This window comes from Macrotis lagotis, chromosome 5 (assembly GCF_037893015.1).
Source record: "Macrotis lagotis isolate mMagLag1 chromosome 5, bilby.v1.9.chrom.fasta, whole genome shotgun sequence".
NCBI lineage: Eukaryota > Metazoa > Chordata > Mammalia > Peramelemorphia > Peramelidae > Macrotis > Macrotis lagotis.
Genome location: NC_133662.1, coordinates 137,587,484 through 137,603,076, shown reverse-complemented (window position 1 = coordinate 137,603,076; position 15,593 = coordinate 137,587,484). Strand labels below are relative to the sequence as shown.

General features: G+C 33.9%; 1 protein-coding gene across 5 annotated transcripts in view; it reads right to left on the bottom strand.

Annotated features, from left to right (window-relative positions):
• Positions 1-15,593, bottom strand: part of LAMA2 (laminin subunit alpha 2) — an 811,978-nt gene that overhangs the window by 129,583 nt on the left and 666,802 nt on the right. For all 5 annotated transcript variants that reach the window (XM_074187557.1, XM_074187558.1, XM_074187559.1 and 2 more), the window contains 3 exons: positions 7,044-7,160; positions 6,189-6,352; positions 4,895-5,033 (listed from right to left, as the gene is read on the bottom strand). In XM_074187557.1, the coding sequence (XP_074043658.1) occupies positions 4,895-5,033; positions 6,189-6,352; positions 7,044-7,160 (420 nt within the window). The remainder of the gene's footprint in view (positions 1-4,894; positions 5,034-6,188; positions 6,353-7,043; positions 7,161-15,593) is intronic.

The following is a 15,593-nucleotide window of genomic DNA, read 5'->3' as shown; positions in this document are numbered from 1 at the left end:
AGGAAGAAAAACAAAAATAACCCCCAAATCCTTCAGAATCTGATGAACACTAAATCACTTTAAATTCATATATGCATATATATATATATATATATATATATATATATATATATATATATATATATCTTGTGTATTTCTTTCCCCTAATCCTAATTCCTCATACTGAAAATTATTAATCTGTAAACATATTTTACACAAATGTGTATGTACAATATTAACCTGAGTGTTTGCTACTGAGGGGAGGGGCTATGGGTAGAGAAGGTGGAAGGAAATTTTGTAACTTAAAAATATACAGATATATGTATGAATGTTGAAAAAAATTTCATAACATGTATTTGGAAAAATAAAATATTAATTAAAAAAAAGATTTTGTCCTGGGTTCTTTTTTTCTCTGTATCTTATCTTGCTTTATGATCTCTCTTAGGCTCACACACACACACACACACACACACACATATATATATATATATATATATATATATATATATATATATATATATATATATTTCCCCCAAATTTCCCTATTATCTTTAAGCTCAACCCCACCCTTCCAATTACATTGGTTTATAACCTTTGTGTCATCCTTGATTCCTTACTGATATTTACTTCACATATTGAATCTCTTGAAATATCCTGTCATTTCTACCTTTTGAACATCTTTCCTCATATTTCTCTTCTCTCACACTGCCCCCATCCTGATGATGTTTGGCCTTCATTCTTAAAGAAGACCATGACATTAGGAAGGTGATGCCATGACAAGCACATGAATAGGTTTTGAGTGTGGTGGTGCTGTGCTAAATCACCAACCTCACTTTCTCCTCCACAGTCACCTGGATCCAGTGCCCGGATACAAATCAGGATGACTGGACATGTCCCTGGATGCAAAGCTAAGGGTTGAGTGACTTGCCAAAGGTTGCACAGGATATCAAGTGTCTAATCACTTCATGCCTGAATTATTGTGGTAGCTGTCTAATTGGCCTTTTGAAAGTATGTATTCTTTTTTTTTAATTAATATTTTATTTGTTTTCCAATTATATACAATAGCAGTTTCTACCTATCACTTTTTGTAATGTTTTGAATTTTACAATTTTCCCATACCTTCCCTCCCCCATCCCCTCACAGAAGGCAGTCTGATAACCTTTACATTGTTTCCATGCTATACATAAATCAATATTGAATGTGTTGAGAGAGAAATCATATCCTTGAGGAGAAAAATATAATATTAGAGATAGCTAAATTATGTAGTACATAGAAAAATAAAGAAAAATAATTGAGATAGCAAAATTACATAATGAGATAACATTTTTTTCTAAATTAAAGGTAATAGACTTTGGTCTTTGTTTTAATTCCACAGTTCTTTCTCTGGATACAGATGGTATTCTCCATCGCAGGTGCTCTAAAATTGTCCCTGATTATTGCATTGATGGAATGAGCAAGTCCATTAAGATTGATCATCAATTCCATGTTGCTGTTAGGGTGTACATTGTGCTTCTGGTTCTGCTCATTTTGCTCAGCATCAGTTCATGAAAATTCTTCCAGGCTTCTCTGAAAACCCAACCCTCCTGGTTTCTAATAGAATAAGTGTTCCATAGCATACATATATCACAATTTGTTTAGTTATTCCCCAATTGATGGACATCCCCTAATTTCCAATTCTTTGCCACCACAAACAGGACCTCTATGAATATTTTACCCTTTTTCATGATCTCTTCAGGGTATAGACCCAGTAGTAGTACTGCTGGATCAAAGGGTATGCACATTTTTATCACCTTTTGAGTGTAATTCCAAACTTCTCTCCAGAAAGGTTGGATGAGTTCACAGTGCCATCAACAATGTATTAGTGTCCCAGATTTCCCGCATCCCTTCCAAAATAGATCATTGTCTTTTCTGGTCATATTGGCCAGTCTGAGAGGTGTGAGGTGGTACCTCAGAGATGCTTTAATTTGCATTTCTCTAATCAGTAATGATTTAGAGCAATTTTTCATATGACTGTGGATAGCTTTGATTTCCTCATCGGTAAATTGCCTTTGTCTATCTAAAGCATGTATTCTTTATTTTATACCTCATGTATTCTCTCTATTCTGTCATTTATTATCTTCCAGCCAGTGATTTTCTTATAGCACAGGTCTGATCATGTAACTCCATTATTCAGTAAATTCTGATGGTCGCCTATTAACCTATTAAGCATAGAAATTCTTGTTTGACTTTTAAACCCCTTTGTAATCTGAATCCTTTCTACATTTCCAGACTTCTTATTCTATTTTTTTCCAATTTTATTTATTTCAGGAAATGGAGCTGGATTTGAATAAGAAGTCTGGGAGCAGCTAAGTGACACAGTGGAGAGAGCACAGGCCCTTCAGTCCAGAGGTCTTGAGTTCAAATCCAGCCTCAGAGTTGCCTAGCTTGTAACCTTGGGCTAGTCACTTAACCCCATTGCTCATACCTTTCTAAGTTTACAAGGTCTTCCTCTGATTAAAGAAGCAGGAAAGAGACTGAGTCTCTCTTTACTCTCTTCCTACTTCATCTTTAAGCATTCTCTCTCTGAAGGTTGACTGAATTTTTCTCTTCTAGTCTAGTCTGAGAATTGAATGATGAGTTTCAAACCAATTCCCAATAAACTTCCTATATAGCATCATCTTGTTTCATGCAATGTCAATTCTTTCCAGATTTATTAAGTACTTGTCATACCTAGTTTAGCAACAAGTTACCCACTGCAGCTAGGTCTTAGAGTATGCAGTTTGGAATAATTGAGACTTATTGGAAGAGTCTTTAAAACAATAGTGACTCATAGCATAATCTATATCTAAGGAGTACAAGACAAACTAGATACAAATAAGAAAGATTACTTCAAGACCCTATAAAGAATCCAGGAGAAAGTTAGATTCTATACAAAAAAAGAAAGAAATGGACTTCCATTAGTCAGGGGCTATTAATTATACCTCTGTCACATTTGCTCCCTAATCTTGAATCCACTTACCTATGGACTCTATATGTACTAATGGGACAGTATTTCCCTAGTTCAGGAGATGTTTCATACCAATTGTTATTACTAAACCATCTTAGTAAATATATATTTATAGGAATTAATTTTTTCTGTTTTGCTAATATGAATTGATAATCAATGGGGAAGTATACCAGTGGGAATTCATGAACAATTATATTAGAACTTCTTTTTTGCCCTCCATCCAATTCCTTAAGGTTATAGTTAAACTCTGATTAGTGCAAAAAACATCCCACTAAATGGGAGCATGCATTCAAATTTTCATTATTTTAAGTCATCATTATGTAAAATATGGTAATTGGTTTCAGTGAAATGGAAATGTGCAGTGCAAATTTAAATAACATATCTACTTCAGGGAATTCATTATTCACACCAGTTGAGACCTGGTTTTATTCTTAAGGGGAAAAATAGTAGCTGAGCTCTGAGGATCCAGCTTCCCAGTATGAATAGTTTTCAGAGAGTAGTCCCAGAATATGTGTTACAGAAGCATTAATGGAAGAAGTACATAGCTTCTCAAGATGACTTTTCTGAAATGGCAAAACTTACTTGAATACATAATGTCTAGTTTAAAAAAACTTTCCTTCTAGTGTTTGATTTTCTTGTGACTGCTAGAAAGAGAGAGAGAGAGAGAGAGAGAGAGAGAGACTGTTGTTTCCCAAGTAATCTCTCACTATGATACTGATGATGTCATGATGTCATTGGTGATGTCATTCCTTGTAGTGTTCTTCGACTTTAGCTCTCTCCTTTTTATGCCAACAGCCCATCCAGGGAGGCAGATGAAAGAGATTAAAAATATTAATAACAGAGGATCATCTAGGGCCTACCTTGTATCTAGAAGGTAGAAAAGAGTAATTTGGGCTATAGGTACAACTGCTCCATGTAAAAACCAGAGGATGGAGGAAATACAACTTCAATTTGTTATCTTAGATAAGCAATTTAATTAATTATTTTAAAATTATTGCTCATCAATTGGGAACTATACCCAAAAGGCAATAAAGCCGTGCATATTCTTGATCTAGCAATGTTATTACTTGGTATGTATCCCAAAGAGGAAACAAAAAAAGGGTAAAAAAACCCACATGTATAAAAATATTTATAGTAGTGGCAAAGAATTGGAAATTGAAGGGATGCCCATTAATTGGGGAATGACTGGACAAATTGCGGTATATGAATGGTATGGACTATTATTGTTCTAAAAGAAATCATGAGAGACAGGACTTCAGAAAATTCTGGAAAGACTTGCATGAACTGATGCTGAGTTAAACAAGCAGAACCAGAACATTGTATACACTAACAGCAACATTGTGTGATCAACTAAGATGGACTTGTTCATCTCAGCAGTATAATAATTAAAATGTTTTTTAAAATTTAAGGCAATGGCGTTAAGCGACTTGCCCAAGGTCACACAGCTAGGCAATTCTTTAGTATCTGAGGTCACATTTTGAACTTGGCTCCTCTTGACTCCAGGGCTGGTGCTCTATCCACTGTGCCACCTAGCTGCCCCAACAGTATAATAATCAAAGAAATTGTGATGGAAAATACCATCCATATCCAGAAAAGGAACTATGGAATCTGAATGCAGAACTAGGTTTACTATTTTTTCAATTTTTAATTCCCCCCTCATGTTCCCCCTCTTTTTAAATTTTATTCCTTTTTCACAACATGATTAATATGGATATATGTTTAACATAATTATACATTGATGACCTATATTATATTGCTTTGTGTCGGGAGTGGGAGGGAGACAAGGGAGGGAGGGAAAAAATATGAAACTCAAAAATGTACAAAAATGATTATTGAAAATTATCTTTGCATGCTATTGGGAAAATAAATAAAATAAAATCATTTCTCACTGAAACATGAAGTATTTTGCATAGATGTTGATATTCTTACCAGTTGTGTGGCTTCATTTGCATGACCTTTGGCTTCCTTAGCAACCCTTTCAGCTTCATCAATGTAGTCTTTGATATTGCTGTAGGCTTTGAAGGCTGCAGTAGCATTGAAGGAGATGTTTTTAGCTTCTTTGAGGATTCTATTTGAATAGCCAGCCCCAGGTGGCAATCAAAAAGAAAATAGTTACTGAGTAAAATGTTTATCATAGGGTTTGTAATTGGTCATTGTCAATAAGCATTAATTACTGAAATTCCAAATCACGGGGAGAGGTATATATTTAAGTTAAATCCATTATAATAACTTCATAACTTTAACACATCATCTTACAATAAAAAGTTTTTAGTTCCTTTTAAAATACTTCAAAATAGTATCAGCTTACTAAAAAAATTTTCTTAACATATATGGGTTCAGAGCATGGTGGCTTAGATTTTAGATTGCATATGAAGTAAACTGGTTTTAATGCACAAGGAATTCATTGTGCTAAAATGTTTTCCAGACAAGTGAGACACAATTAGGATGGTGCCCCAGAAATGACACTAGAGAGACTTGTGCTCAAGTCGCACTTCTAACTCATACTAACTATATGTTGGGATCAATCAATTAGTCTCCCAGGGATCCAGACAGTTTCTTAAGACTACAAATTTCAGAGAAGCTACCAATCTGCATTGGTAGAAGCAGTTTCTCCATCTGGAAGAATCCTATACCAAATGAAATCACTTCGTGTCCCTATTTGTTAATACAAGATAAATAAATACCCACTTGGTATCTTCCAAATAGTAGTCTCAAAAATTGTTTTTATTGATTTGAAAGAAATATCATGGGTTTGGATAATACTTTCCACTGCGAAAATCCCCAAGTTACTCTTTAACATTCAATGTCTGTCTATATGGTCACATTTCAAAAACCACAGTTCTAAAAATATACTATCATAGAACTGCAAAAAAGAAAACAACTTGAGTAAGACTGTGTGATTTTTATTATTTTAAATAGTAATCAGACAACTACTGTGCTTTCTAACGCTGAGAAAAAGGATTTTTTTTTCTAAATTTAGCCAAAGGCTATGAACACCCCCTACCCAAACCAAATTTGCATCCACTTTCAACTGAGACTTTTGATGCTGCTCCATACAGCTTTGTCCAGAACGAACTAATTAGGCACCATGGCAAGGATACGTGGCTTGTATGCTCATAGTGATAGCAATAAAACTTTGACTGTAGCCTTCTATTCTTTCCATCAGGCAAGGCATCTTAGAAAAATAAATGTACCTAGAAATCTGCAGTAATGCATAACATACCCATCTAACACTGCAGATGACTCATTCAGCTGGACTGCATGGTCTTCAGCCTGTAACACCTTCTCTGGAAGTCTTCTTTTTTTAATTTCTTGAGACAGATCATCTGTTTTATCCTTAAGTTCTTTAGATTTTGAGGGCAACTCTTTCTGAATGTCTTTAACGAACTGTTATAAAGAAGAGAAGAGAGGCGAAACTTTTAGCAACTAAGTCCAAATCTAATCTCTCATTTACTAATTTTTCTATGAGATATAAAATTACCTTTAGTTAAAAATCATTTGAACTAAATGGAGTAAAAAGGCAACAGAAAGTTAAAGCACTAATTTAATGGGGAAAAATTGACTAATTAATAAATTTCCATAAAAATTTAACTTTCAAAAGGATGATGTTACTTATTTGAAAAGGATACATGGATGGACATTTTAGACCATACATTCACATAAATACAATGTACTGCAAGTTGCTTAGCTAGATAAGACCAGATATGTTTACATTTCTCCTTCACAATGCCACTCAAGCCAGATAAGACACAAAATAAAGATTATAAACATCATATTTTAAATAACATATACCTCTTGTCTATGTGGATACACACATGTCTGCAATTATATATGAAAACCTTCAAGTCTAGTAGGGAAGCAATGCCATGTCTTATAAGCCAGGACCATAAATGTGATATTATTGAATTAATATAAAAACATGACTGAAAGGAAAAAATAGAAGTTGAATTTCTTTAAGCTATCGTCATGCCAACGTGGGTAAAGTACAAAATATAATTTCCTATTGATGTTTACTAGAGCTTGTGCTAGTCTTGCCACATGTTTAAAAAAATCTGTTTGAGTGCTATAGAATACTCACATCTATCACAGAGTTGATTTCATCAGCAAGATGGTTGGCTTCATCAAGTATGTCATTTCCCTCTTTTAATGTGTTCTCAGCTTCTTGTTTGCCACTTTCAACAGCTTGTCTCTTTTTCTATGATAAAATCAGAAGGAAGTATCAAATGTCAACTATCTGGAGTAAAGGTGACATCAAAGAGTATAGCACTGGTTCATTTTATTTTATTTTTTTTTCTTCCTAAGATGTCTGAACAAAGTTTTTTCTCTACAAGAGTTGGAAAAATACATTTTCCTGATGTGGCTCATGTCTATCCATTGCTATGTTACTTTAGCAATTTTCCCTTTTCAAAGCTGGGAGGTATCAGTCTAATTAATTAATACTGAATAATAATCCTTTCTTCAATGTACCCTTTGAGATGTCCTACAGCTTCCACTTGAGTCACATTGGAGAACTCACCACCAGTTCAAATTATCCAAGTGATCAGAAATTCTGTATTATTCTGTATTACTCAACAAGAGTTTAGACTTGTTTTATAGAAAGCAAGTTGCAGCATGGTATATAGTAGAAAGTTATTGAGTTGAAATTAGGAAACTTGGGTTTCAAAAGTCACTCAATCACTTGTTGAAACTGGGCTGTGGCTGTTTTCTGGACTGTTTTCTCATCAGTAAAAAGAAGTAAATTCAATTAGATGATCTTGCAAGTTCATTTCAATTTTAATTACCTCTCTTTTACTGCTCAATTCTTTAAAAATATAGAAGTACTAACCAGTTTTTTTTTAGGTTTTTGCAAGGCAAATGGGGTTAAGTGGCTTGCCCAAGGCCACACAACTAGGTAATTATTAAATGTCTCCTGACTCCAAGGCTGGTGCTTTATCCACTACTCCACCTAGCCACCCCTAACCAGCTTTTTAGAGTGAATTACACTTGTGCTGTATAGTATGGATAACTTACTCGATTCATTTCAAAATATAAATAGAAATCCTGTGTACCATGTTTGCCATACCTCATTAGAAGAACTGTGTAGCCACTGTATCTTACCATGGAGACTGGATATTTTGGGGGGAATTTTGTAGAGTAGATTATTGCCAAGACACACATTGAACCAGGTGTCTTTTAAAGCCTCTTTCAATTCTGGAATTTTATGGTGCCTACATAATACTTTCATTCTATCTGGTGCATAGTTTAGTCTTTTTTAATTTTTTTGTCTGTTTGTTTGTTTTATACCCAACTCAAGTTTTCCCTTCCATTTTTCTATTTGTGAATTAATCTATAAATAGCATTATTTTGAGCTCCTGCCACACAATCTGAATGCAGAGCATCTCCAAAGTCTTAATATGGTTTAAAAACTATGATTAATAATCTTTATAATAATTAAAAATAAAATGTTAATAAATAATGATAAGAATAAAATGAATAATTTCAAACTGCATTGAGACTTTTAGAATATTCTGAATTAAAGGATTATTGTCTTGTGAATAATGGCCTGACCTTATGAATACAAACCCCTTAAGGATAGGTATTTTTCTTTTTTTGCCTTAATAACCATAGTTATTAGCATATGATTGACACTTAGTAAATGTACTTTCATTAAATGATTGCTGATTAAATTAAAGGGAATATTCTATGTGTTCTATATACTCTACTGATTCTGTCATCTCATAGATATGGGTAATCCTGTTGAGGATAGAGATTGTATTCCATTCATATCTACTCAGCCTTTGTGACTCTTATTCTAACAATCCCTCTCCTCTGCCCCCCATAAATTTGACAGAGGGGACACACCCAGTAAGCCAGGGACATTCCTCATATTTTCTTTGAAGAATAACAATATAGCATGATTTGTCTACTGGTTTTCTTTAACCTGGACTTTGTAATGTACCTCCTTCATGATAATGGTGAATAATGTTGGTGAGTATGTCTCCCTGTCTCTTGTTATTACTAATATCAAGGATCATTGAACAAAGTTCACTTTAGGTATTCTTCGAAAGATAAGCAGCCCAAGGAAGATGCCCTGAGTCAATTATATGATTTTTGAGCAAGGATTGAGCTATACTAGGAATCTATTCAAGGAAAACAGGAAATTGCATCCTTTCCCAGCAGATCAGCTGTTTGGTAGGGGAATGGGAGAGGTACAATGGTGTGGGTAAAAAGCTGATAAGAGTCACTAGTAAACCAGGGGATTGCAGAGGGGGAAGAGACCAGTGGTGTTAAGTATATCATAGATTTACTGTGATGGTTAACCTGTGACCTACACATACACTATTATACCAGAATTTATTATTTCAGTGGTGAGATTGAAGAATATATACTGTCTGGATAGTAGACTCAGTATGTTTCCCTTTTGAATTTTTCAGGGAAATATCAATATATGGAATGCATTTCTGGTAATCAGCCAACTCTACTACTATGTATTTTAAAAGTTATTCTTAGATGACTTTGATTTGAATTCTAAAAAAATAGAATTAGGAATCAATTCATCATTTTATAGATAAATGAACTGGAGTCCTAAAAGGATTAAATGATTCCTTCAATCTCCCATACTTAGCATGTAGTAGAATCAAGATTTGAACCAAGAGTCAGTACTGTGGCTGCAAATATAACGTTTTTTCTTGCCATGACACACTATATGAACTATGTGTAAAAAACTGTGCTAGCCAAAGTTCACTTCATTTAACCTCCTTCCATAGGGTAGCCTCTCCCCTCCCACCTCCATTCCCTAACAATGTAGGTTGTCTAGAACAGTTCGTGTATAATTGTTATGAGCATCCAAAAATAATCAAACTGGAGCCAGATGTAATGGATCTGATTGTCAAATTTTCTGTGTGAGCACTTCTACTTCAAAAACTGACTGTAAATCAGGGCTTGATTTATTTGTTGATAGTCTAGACTTAAGAAAAATGTCAATAATGTCGATTAAGTTTAGAAAATGGGTGTGCCTACATTTCCCTTTTCTTCCTCCTTTCCCCAAGCTGATTGTTAAACATTTAGCAGCATATTCCTGCATTGCTCTGTAAACATTGCCTAGAGCTCAGCAAGAGTGCAATTGAAGGCTCAGGAAATAGACTCTGGGTTTGGTGAAGACAGGATAATAATAATAATAATAATAATAATAATAATAATAATAATGATGATGATGATGATGATGATGATGATGATGATGATGATGATAAACTGACATCTGACATTTACACTGTGCTTTAAGGTTTGCAAAATGCTCTATATCCATTATCTCATTTGGGACTCACAATATCTCTGTATATAGTCTTTCCAAGAGTGTGCCTTAGAGAATTAATTCATTTTCAGATTTTCCAGTCTCTTCTCCTACCCGTGTTGAAAATACTTTTCAATTACCATATATATATGCTATGTAGTACCTGGGAATTTAACAATTAATCTTCTAAGTATAGTTACTTGTATTAGTGTGACTCATAGTAATTTAGAATATTATAAAAATTTAAGGGTGAGGATTATAACCATTTGGGTGTTAGACACAATGTCACAGACACAGTCTCTTAATACAATAATGAACCAGGCTTCAACAGCAGTTTTGAATGAGTCACCTCTGGGATCTGCATTAACTTTTATAATGTTACTTTTTATTACTTGAAAGCAAAAAAAAAAAAGATACTGACTGGGTGGTGCCCTAGCAACTAAATGAATTAGTGTAGATTCTAAAGGTGCCTAAATCACAGCTTAGGTATTGGTAGAATATCTTGAAATATAGAAACAAGAAGGATTTAGGAATCTCCAAAAGTGTTTGATCCATCTTACTTCTCTACTTTAATACCTTCAGCATCTTCCACCTTGCCAAGGGAATAAACTATAAATTTCTCATGCTTCCCGAGTACCTCAAAAATCTGTCTCCAACTTATCTTTCTAGTCACACCTTATTCTCTTCTCCTTTATATATTCTATGTTCCAGGCCAACTGAACTACTCACCATTTTGTTCCCTCTTATATCTGTGCCTTTGTTCATTCAGTTCCCCACATCTGGAATGGACTTTCTTTTCATTTTGGTCTACTGAAACTCTTGTCACATCCCTTTAAGGAGCAACTTAAGTGGTACCTTCTTCAGAAGGGATCCTCCTTGATTCTTTTCACTCCAACTAAGTGAAAGTGAGTCTTGCCTCCTCAGATTTATCATAAAACTTTGCTGAGATCTCTTATTTGTACTTTCTAATATTTGCTTGAAACACAGTTATTTGTGTCTTGGAAACATAGTGGGGAAAGAATGGGAAGGGAGTTCTATCAAGAACACTGGACTCTTAAGACTCAATAAGAAGACCTGAATTTGAGTATAGGTGATTCCTAACTATTCCTTCATTTCTATCATTCCTGCCACAAGTAGTGTGTTTATTGAAAAAAAAAACTGAATTTGATTTCTGAACTGTGGAGATTTTTGAAAAATTCATGTAGAAATTTTATCTTAAGTTGCAGACTCAAAAGAATTAATTGCTGCTTCAATTTGGGGGAAGAATGTATAGCATTGAGTCTTTAAGCTATAGTTTGACTGACTTCCCTTTCATTCCTAGTTAAATTCTGGAATGTAGAATTAAAGTTATAATATATATAATTCAAAGAGGAAATAATAATCATTAGAAGACAGCATAGTTTTATCAATACTAATCCTGTGTTCTTTTTGGTCAGAGTGAAATGAAAACATTTGACAGTCCTGGATTTCAGCAAGGTATTTGGTAGTCTCTAATGTTAACTCATGTGATCAAATTGGCAAGGAATAAGCTAGATAGAATTCAGTAGAAATGGAACTAATTGAATAATGTGAAAAATACTTTCTTATTCATCATTTATTAATATCATTTGAACCTAGCTTTATATGGCTAATTCTAAAGCTCACGTAGAGATCACTGACACTCTTGGGGAAGCCAGATAGGTTGCCAGAAATGCTTGGATCCCATGCAGTTCTTAGGTCCACCTAATAATGCTTGTATTTGGGGTTCCCTAAATTTGAATGCTTATGCTAACATTTCAGTCTATCTTAATTTGAATGTTTATGTTCATTGTAGGATTGTCCTAGCTGCAATCCTGCACTTAAGTAGTTCTACTGAAGTTAGTGCTGATATTCTTGTCCGAGCCCTATATATGATATGATAGACTTCACAGAGATTGGACAAAGGAGTCATGCCTTCTTATGATTCTCTCATTTATCAAATAACCAAATGAATTTCAAAAATGATTTTAAATTTGGGGGTTTATTTTCTATGCCCAGCAATGGTTGGATCCAGAGAATAGTCATCAACTGGACAAATTGTGTAGAATATTCCTCTTTAATGTTGTTAAACTAAATTCTGAGATCCATTCAAAAATGTGAGATTCTGTGATTTTTGGCAGAGTATAAGAAATGCAGGGTGTAGAAATGGAATTCTGGGATCTACTGCTTAATTGTCCTTCTGACTCCAAGGCCAGTGCTCTAGCTATTGCACCACCTGGTGCCTTAATCTTTTATTTATATCTATTTTGTATATATTTGTTTGCATGTTATCTCCTCCATTAGATTTTAAGCTCTTTGAGGACAACAATATTTTTTTGCCTCTTTTTTGTATCCTAACACTTAGTATAATGCTTAACACATAGGAGGCACTTAATAAATGTTTATTGATTTATTGATTGATTATAGGCAGGCAAGTGGTATAATGGATAGAGGTCTAGACCTAAAATTAGAATAACCCGAGTTTTTCAGACCCTAGGTTGTTTTATCCTGGGCAAGTGACTTAATTTCTAACCATCTGAAAAATAGCACGCATCTTTCAGAGATTTTTTTTTTGCTTTGCAAAAAAGGCTCTGTAAAACTTAAAGTACTGTTATAACTATCAGTTGTTCTCATTTTCATTACATTGACTATTACTAAACTTGACAAGTTTTTGTTGGATGAAGCCTAGATGTGCTAAAAGTTTGGATACCCTGGCTCTAGAAGATAGAAATAATTAAAGTAATAATCTTGATGATAATAATAGCAATGGTAGTTACAGCTAACATATTTAAAGCTCTTTATAATTGTGCTTTATAATCATCATCTCATTTGATTCTCACAACACTCCTGCAAGGTAAGTGTGGTTATTGTAAGTATTTAAATAGTGGAGGAAACAGAAGGCAAATAAAGGGTTAATTCTGAATTTGAACTCAGGCCTTTCTGAATCCAGATTTCAGGTTCAGTGTTTTATTCACTGCTACTATCCTGCTGACAAAGAAACATATAGTAGAGACAAATAATTTGAAAAATAAAGCACCATAAAAAAGTCATTATTTAAACTTGAATGCTGAAAAAGTAGTCAATGATACATTTCACAGAAAGTGAGTTGTAGATAATTTTCAGGGGTTGTCAGGTGATGTCTGAATGTGAAGGCTTTAGAAAGCACTAACCGGGTTAACTTCTTGGAAGGACTATTGGATGATCCAGAGTAATATTTCTTAAACTATTTCCTAAATTACTATACTTGTCACACATGTAATTTTAATTTTTAAATTTATTCATTAAAAAAGAAAAAGTAACCCTTGGGTAAAGTTTAAGTTATACAATAGATGTATCACAGAAATGATTAAAGCACGCTGTCCCATTTCTAATGTGACTGAGGACCAAATCTGGCTTTTCAAGATGTCTCTTTTTCTTTTCTTATAAACATAGCTGAGCATGACAGTCAAAACCCCAAGCTGATAAAGGTTGCACATTCTAGGGAGTGAAAGCATCTTTCCTCCATTTCTCACAGACCTGAGGAGAAAGGCTTTTCAAAAAGATAAATCTTTAAAGGAACACTTCAGAAGTCAAATCTTTATTTCATTTCTTTTTCTGCTGATCCAGAGGAAAATTGGGAAAAAACAAATAGGCAAGAGTTCAAGGTTGGGGTTGAAATTGGAATTGTATGTTATAAAAGAGTTAGGATTCATTATCAGATTATTTGGAATCAAGTTTATCTCTAAGGGAAAGGTCTTCTTTTAGAACTACTTATAAACCTGTATATCCATTTTTTTTTCAGTGTAAGTTGTGAGTTCACCCTTATGTGAACTCTAATGGCTGTATTGGTTATCAAGTATTGGAGTGGAAAAATTGACTCAATATTGTAGTCTCAAAGCAAGATAGTGTAAAGGTTTTATGTGAGGAGAGAAGTATCTACATTTTTTTCTCTGCATACATATCTAAAAAAATCAGTGATGAAATGTGAGTTAATAGAACTCTGAGCAGGTCTCTTTATATGAGTACCTCAAAAATCTGTCTCCAACTTATCTTTCTTAATTGAGATACCAATCTTGAATCACTTTTGTGTTTCATTTTTTGGTTGTGATATGCTCTTGGAAGATAATAGTAGCTTAAGCTCTGACATCTGTTGCAGAGAATGAAGAAGCAAAAAAAATTAGAACTTGATAAGAAATATACTTCAATATTCAGTGACTTCAGTAGAGATCTGTACCTATAAATTATTTCACTTGAAAACTGGGAAGGTAATGGGGGGTTATCTAAGATTGTAGGGTGGGCAGACAGATCGTAGTATATATAAGTTAATAGAAGATGAGATGTTAACTCCTAGAGAGTGCAGCATTTAGGAGTTGGAGAGTGGGATACTGGACCCTAGAAGAGTGGCATTATGATGACAGGGGTTCATGATATTTTTAAGGGATAGGCCTGGGTGAGAGATCAGATTCAAGCAATGTAGTATATAGGTTGGTAGGGGACCACTATGCATTAGGCTCAGATTTGGAGGAAAAGGGAATGTATCTTTTATATGTCAGAACTCTGGGGAAGAACCTTATCACTTCATTCTTCTCTGCTTCACAAGAGAGGGAGCAAAGGAAGGATGACAGAAGATATATTAGAAAACATTGGTTGGGAGTAAGAAATAAGAGAGATCAAAGGTTTCTATAATATACACTAGATTCATGTCATTATATCATCTACACTTTCTTTGAGAAGAGGGTTAGGATAGGACACTAGACATAACATGGCAAAAATGAAAATGATTATATTTTTACAGATAGGAAATGATAATTTACTGTTATAACTTCTGAATCATCTATCTATATGCAATCACTACTGGCCTGTAAAAATAAAAAATCAATAAAATTATGAAAATAAAATTCTTGAGAAAAATATGGTAAGGAATTGGGAACTTCAGTCTGAACTATTTAAACAAATTTTGGAAACAAAAAATTGAAATGGATAAAAGAACAGGCAGTAATACAGACTATCAACATTTCCCCAGGAAATGTAACTAATATAAATCAATGGCCATAATAAGGAGATCAAAAGATATTGGAAACTCTCAACCAGCCAATACCATCTTGTTGCCAAGTGGAAAAAAATCAAAAGCCACACAAATTTATATCATATGCTTGTCTATAAAATCTTATAAGAAAGATTGTAGCATTCAAAAAAAAAAGCAAGCATTAGTAGATGGGGAAAATGTTTATTAAAAGTTTAATAAGAGACCTAATTAGGCTAGATCATTCCAAAGGAATTTAAAATTGAAACAAGGAGGAGAAAAACTAGATGGGAAAAAAGGATCTGTAATGATTATTTTTTATGTGACAAATCCTTTTCACCATCAGAATGTAGCCACCA